The sequence below is a fragment of the Microtus ochrogaster genome, chromosome 16 (assembly GCF_000317375.1).
Source record: "Microtus ochrogaster isolate Prairie Vole_2 chromosome 16, MicOch1.0, whole genome shotgun sequence".
Classification (NCBI taxonomy): Eukaryota; Metazoa; Chordata; class Mammalia; order Rodentia; family Cricetidae; genus Microtus; species Microtus ochrogaster.
This window is the reverse complement of record NC_022018.1, coordinates 30,259,983-30,266,899: the sequence shown is the minus strand read 5'-3', so window position 1 is coordinate 30,266,899 and position 6,917 is coordinate 30,259,983. Positions and strand designations below refer to the sequence as shown.

Genomic DNA, 6,917 nt, shown 5'->3' with positions numbered 1-6,917 from the left:
AAAAAAAAAAAAAAAAATCTAAAGATTTTCAAAAGCTGCAGGAAAAGGTGGATGCATAAAATGAGTTTCAGCCAGGTGGTGGGGCTCCACTCCTTTAATCCCAGCACTCTGGAGGCAGAGATCTCTAAATATGAGACCAGCCTGGTCTTTAGAAAGCCCGGTCTCCCCTGTGTAATACATTCCCATCCACAAGTTGCATAACTGAAACTCCGTTTAACAGGTTTCACAGGAAGGTCCACAGAGCTGGGGTAGTTGAGCTGGGATTATGCAGCCTCACTGGGGAACTAGGCAGCGGCTGAGCTGATGCCACATCCGACCCCTCATCCGAATTTAGTTTCCCCTTAAGTGGCCTTTGAGTTCTTTAGGTGGGGGAGAGGATGCCACTTTCTTGTTTAACCCTGGTGTCCTCACACTTTTGGCATTCTGGCATTTACAGTCAATGGTTTGGACAACTGGTGCCTTTCTATAAAGGGTTGTAAGAGATGTCTGGGGTTAATTGGGGTAAGGTAAATTCCAAGTACCTTCTGAGTGTTTGGGATTTCATATATATGTGTATATGCATATATATACATATATGTGTGTATATATATGTAAATCTTCCAACATCACGGAAGTTTCTCAGGCAGGTACTAGCTAAAGCACATCTTCAAGATGACCTCCCTCTCCAGACAAGATTGAGGCTCACACCAACACTACAAGACGTAAGAAGGAAACTTGCTTCAGGTTTGATTTCATTCTGGACTAGTGTGTATTTCAAGACTCCACTGGCTCAAAAAAAAAAAAGCAATTATAATTACTTCTGTAGTGCAAAAAAGACACGGACCCAAACTGTGTGGTGTGAGAAAACAGACTCATGTATCAGACATAGCAGTGATGTGTGGACCGCCTTACTTCAGCCACGGATTACTGAAGTGTTACTTTACAGGATTTCGGTGTTCTTTTTGTTTAAATTGCAAGTATTGTTCACTGTTTCCTTGGCACAGACAAGGCCATGAGACATAGTATCCTCCCCTGGCAGCAATAGCTTTTATTAAAAGAGGAATAGATCTCCAGCAGGAGCGAGTCTTCATCTTTTCAGTTCAAACAGCATTTCATGAGATAGAAAACTCTGTGTGTGTGTGTGTGTGTGTGTGTGTGTGTGTGTGTGTGTGTGTGTGTTCAATCAATACCAGCTCCCTTCGTAAGGATTTGAAAACGGAGCTTGTGCTGGCAAGTAGGCCTCTAACAAAGGCAAATCTTCATGACAGTTCAGATTTAATAATACTTGCGAAAATTGAGACTTCACATTTTTCTAAATCTTTCACTTAAAAAGGTAATCGTATAGTATATGCTATGTCTGATTTTGTAGACAAGTGTATGGCCACAACCTCCTTTTTTACAAATGATGAATGTTTAGCAGAATCCACAAGAACACTCCTGAAAGACACAGACTAGTGACTGAGAACTGCTAGAGGAAAGCAAGACTCACATTTCCCCCACACACCACAGCGCCTGTGTCTTCCTCTGGGCAATAGAACTCAGCCAGTGAGGTAGAGGGGGCGGATACTGAAGCACTTTCCCGCCCGCGCCTTTTCAGTTTCCTAAAAGGTCCGCAGTCCTCGTATATATAGCAGCTGTAGAGGGCTCCTGGGCAGCTTCACTTTCATTCTCAGTTCTATCGCAATGTCTGGTCGCGGCAAGGGCGGGAAAGGCCTGGGCAAAGGCGGCGCCAAGCGCCACCGCAAGGTCCTGCGCGACAACATCCAGGGCATCACTAAGCCCGCCATCCGCCGCCTGGCCCGGCGCGGAGGAGTCAAGCGCATCTCCGGCCTCATCTACGAGGAGACCCGCGGGGTGCTGAAGGTGTTCCTGGAGAACGTGATCCGCGACGCGGTCACCTACACGGAGCACGCCAAGCGCAAGACCGTCACGGCCATGGACGTGGTCTACGCGCTCAAGCGCCAGGGCCGCACCCTCTACGGCTTCGGCGGCTGAACAGTTTCAGGTTCGCTTTGAATAAAGGCCCTTTTCAGGGCCACCCACTTTGTCCTGGAAAGAGCTTGCTGCATTTCTCATCGGAAATCTGACAGGTTTGATGGCTTAACAGTTTGTTTTACAAACAAGCTGGCACTTTTCACCGTTTTAATCAGTACAGTACAGTGTCCAGAGAGGCCTTAGAATTGTACTTCTGGCTAAACTGAACACGTTTCTATATTTTTTTAAATGAAATTACCATATGTAGACTTGTGGTTTTGTCTGCTTTCTTGAGAACATAAGTGTTTGAGTCTACCCCTTGCTACCTGGACCAAGTAATGCCAGTGCCAGTTAAAGAACCTAACACAATGGGTACTCAGACCAAATAGAGGATGTAAAGACACAACTGGCTTCCCTCTAGATCTCTTTGGCCTGCAATATGGCAATGAGATTTTTGAGCAAGAATACCCATGTAGAATTGCAATTAAGAGCAAAACCTTGGCTTTGAAGAAAAATACTTTTTGAATCCTATTAGACTGTTGGGATTTAAAAACACTCTGTAACAACTCACCATCTAGTCATTCTTACTAGAACTCTCAGAAAACCTCAACTTCAGTTCTAAGTAGCAAGGTGACCCCGTACAAAAACGCTTTCTGTCTAGACTTTGAGTCCACATTCTAGCCATAAAGTACAATTTTATGTTTAATATATATTATTGTTTATAAGTCCATATAGTGTGGTGAAACTCGGTCTGTACCCCAGGAGCCAGAACGGTTGTGTACTAACTGAAGAAAGCCTGAAAGTAATAGAAACACGTGGTTTACTGTGAGTCTGAGAAGGCGGGAAGGGCAGGACCTAGTAAAAAGTGAGCGCTGGGCCCTGTCCTCTGGTCTGGGTGTCAGTGTCAGAGTCTGGCATGCCTGAGTCTCTGTGGTTGGTGAGCTATAACTTTGACACCCCTCCCTGGGTCATTCCACACCTCACTCCAATAGACCGGGAGGCATAAGATTAGCTCTGAATTTCTCAATTTCTAAGAAACCTTCCTTGTTCAATACCAGCAGGTCTGTACTCCCCCCTCACATACCTGTTCTCCACAGGCACGGTAGTAAACTGTTGACTGTCCCTTGTTTCATTGTAATCTGACATCCCTAACTTTTCCTAGTATTGCCCGGAATGCCCCCTTTGTACATCCTCCCACTCCAACTCACTTCAGAATCAAGCCCCGGGACAAGGAAAATAATGTTCATGCCCACAGTTAGCACCTTGGAGCAGTGAACCATGCAGCTTCTAGAGTTTCATCAGAGGTAGGTAGGCCTTTACTTACCTGCTAAGAGGACCTTGCTCTCTTTTATGAGCTAGCACTAAAGAGTTTTATCACCCATTTAATTTCCAAAAATTTTAATAAAAATAGTGAATGAAATCAGATACATAATTTTATCATCTCCCACCAGCAACAGCTATACTGTGTGTGTGTGTGTGTGTGTGTGTGTGTGTGTGTGTGTGTGTGTGTGTATGTGACCTACTAGGTCTGAAGCATTTGAAAGTAAACTTCAGACATGAAATTTTATCCCTGAATATTTCAACATGAAACTCCATAATTGTCATCTATAGTGAAAAACAAAAGTAAGGTTTACAAAAGAAAAAGTCCCCAAATATGCCATCCAATTCACATCTGTTTTCTCTATTTAAGTGTGACTACTCTTAGGAACCATAAATCAATTAAGTATTTTTGCCTGGCTACTATATTGTTAAGTCTGTTTGAAACTTGAACTATAACTCCCCATCCCATTTTTTTTTTTATTTTAAGTCAAGGTCCCATGAAGCTAGGTCTGCCCACAAAGTGGTTGTTTTCCTGAAGTTCACTTGAACAGCTGATGTTCTTCCCTCCACCACTCAAATTCTAGAATTATAGACATATAACACCATGACCCCAATATACATGACGTGAGATGTGTGCTAGCCTAGAACCTAGAACTTGAGATGTGTGCTAGCCTAGAACCTAGAACTTGAGATGTGTGTTAGCCTAGAACCTAGAACTCCACTTGTCTTAATGACAAGATTTTTTTTTTTAAAGAAACAAGTGTCTCATAGAACATTCTACATTCTAGTGGATGCTGGTGTCTGCTCCATTTAAGATGGATTTAACAGGCTCCCTTACGAAACAAGATTGAGAAAGGTGAGGATCTATAATCTGTCTGTCTGTCTCTTTCTTTGTTTTGAGACAGCATTTCTTTGTGTAGCCCTGGCTGTCCTGGAGCTAAATATGTAGAACAGGCTGGCCTGAACTGAGAGATCAACCTGCCTCTTCCTCTTCCTCTGCCTCTAAAGTGCTGGAATTAAAGGCGTGTGTCACCACACCTGACAAGGATCTATGTTTTTAAGAAGTGATTTGTTAGTGCTTAGTGCTGCTAAACTACATTACTTAAACAAAAGCAAGGAAAGTTACATCTGACAGACTTAATAGCAAAACATAGTACTTTACATGTGCGGTATACTGTCCTAACATTTATTCTAACACAGTCATCCCAGTGCGTGGGAGAATAAGGAGCATCGCTATAGATTAAAACAAGGCTGCTGGAATATGACGCTAGTAACAAAAACAAAATCCAAATATAGAAAAACCTTAAACGATTAACCGTCTTTGACTGGGTTGTTGATAAAGTAGATGCAAGTTTGTGACAGACAAGCAGACACGGGAACAAAGTCTTCTTTCCATTAGCGAGTCACCAGGGCTGAAGTGTGAGTCTTAAAAGTACATATCCCTGATAAGAGCCTGTGCAAGATACTGGGCCCACAGCACCAGCTGTAGCGCATCTCCTGTCTGTCTGTGACAGTCTTGTGCTTGGCATCCTCTGCGTGGGTGCACACGTTCCACGAAGATCTTCAGCACACGCCTACTCCTAGACGAGGCTGATCTGCGCTGGACGCCACCAGGCCGGGCCAGAGGGAGATGGCCCTCTTCCCATCCTAGCCCCGACCTCACACGAGTACACGAGGAAAATTCACTATATATAATGATAGGGTTAACTCCTCAGTGGAAAACTGTGAAGAAGGACCTCATTGAAAACAGAAGGTAGAGAAAGGGAGGAAACTAGGTTTAGGCACATACACGCAGCTCAAGTGAGAGTAAATAAACTTGAGTAAAGGATGATTTAATGCACGTACTCGTGATATTACTTGCTGCATTTGGACGTGCACTAACAATCTGTGACAATTTGATGCAAAAACGTCAAGGACAAAGGGGTGAAGAGCCATTCTGCTATAGGGATTTCAATACTTGAAAACAGCCTGCTGCAAACCTGCTCTGCCTCCTCCACCTACAAAGTGCTCTACTGGCAATATTCCGCTTACGGTGGCCTCCCGGCCTTCATAAGAAGCAGGAAAAGGGGGGTGGACAAAAGCCCAAGATTAATATAGGAGTACCAGACGCACAAAATAGGGTTAAAAGTCTGGGGGTTAAAGTCCTTAGTATAACGAATTGGTTAAAACAATCGAATGACAACTACAAAGATATGGCTAATCCCACCTTATGGGGGAAAAGAAATGAAAACTGAGGATGGGAAGTTTGTAACACAAAAATGAGACAGCTCTCATCAGACAGGTGAAGGTGGCTCTTAAAAGAGCCTTTGGGTTTGTTCTGTTGGGCAACTTTGAATTAGGCCCGCTCCCCACGGATGCGGCGGGCCAGCTGGATGTCCTTGGGCATGATGGTGACGCGCTTGGCGTGGATGGCGCACAGGTTGGTGTCCTCAAACAGACCCACCAGGTAGGCCTCGCTCGCCTCCTGCAGCGCCATGACGGCCGAGCTCTGGAAGCGCAGGTCGGTCTTGAAGTCCTGCGCGATCTCGCGCACCAGACGCTGGAACGGCAGCTTGCGGATCAGCAGCTCGGTCGACTTCTGGTAGCGCCGGATCTCGCGCAGCGCCACGGTGCCGGGCCGGTAGCGGTGAGGCTTCTTCACGCCGCCGGTGGCCGGGGCGCTCTTGCGGGCGGCCTTGGTGGCCAGCTGCTTGCGCGGGGCCTTGCCGCCGGTGGATTTGCGAGCGGTCTGCTTTGTGCGAGCCATTATTGGATAGGAGAGAGAAATGTAAGTTTGAAATGCGTTGGTTCAAATTTATACAGGCAAGGTATTCCTGATTGGTTGGAACCTTCAAAGCCCACGCCATGAATGACGATTGCGGAAATGCTCGGTAATTGGATAACAGACCTCAATTTTAAAATTTGAAACCAATAGAAATGTTATACAACATATGGCGTCTCGCTCTTTGTCATATATTACTTCCTTAAATATACCATACTTATGTAACAATACGGATATATATTGTTGCCACTAAGTGCCTTAGTTTTTACTTTAGCTTACCAAGAAATTAGTTAGAGATACTACTGATATTTTTGGCGACGCCTGAGAAGCTTAAAGGAGTATTCGTAGAACTTAGTTGCCATTGCTTAATTTTGTATTTTTCCTTATTATTATAGTTGCGGGAAGGAAAGGGAGCATCTTCATCTCCAGACGAAAATGTGGTCTAACAGGCACAAACACTATTTTGTCTACCTTTTAATAAATCCATAACCTTTGTAATTGCCTTAGCCTCAGAAAAGCGAATTAAGTATGTATCTTCAAAGCAAACGCTAGAGTGGTGAACCGTTTGTCATCAGTAGGATTTACTCTCTACCGTTTACTTTCACTGTGAGCTTTCATTTCAGGGTACTAAACTGTACTGCCTTGGGAACCAGGGGAAGCCTGAGGGTAGGCGATGGGACTCTTTTTCTTTCACTGGACCGAAACCCGAAGTGGAAAAATACAGAACTTTTCAACGGTTTGAAAAGTTAAACGCGAGCCTTAACTTTTCAACGGTTTGAAAAGTTAACGGGAGCCGGGCGGTGGTGGCGCACGCCTTTAATCCCAGCACTTGGGAGGCAGAGGCAGGCGGATCTCTGTGAGTTCGAGACCAGCCTGGTCTACA

The 6,917-nt window shown here is 44.7% G+C and overlaps 1 protein-coding gene across 1 annotated transcript; it reads left to right on the top strand.

Moving 5' to 3' along the window:
* The first annotated feature begins 1,659 nt into the window (after positions 1-1,659).
* On the top strand, positions 1,660-1,974 carry LOC113456816 (histone H4). Its single transcript, XM_026782955.1, has one exon. It carries the CDS (start codon positions 1,663-1,665, stop codon positions 1,972-1,974), a length of 312 nt encoding a protein of 103 aa, XP_026638756.1. The 5' UTR covers positions 1,660-1,662.
* The last annotated feature ends 4,943 nt before the right edge of the window (positions 1,975-6,917 follow it).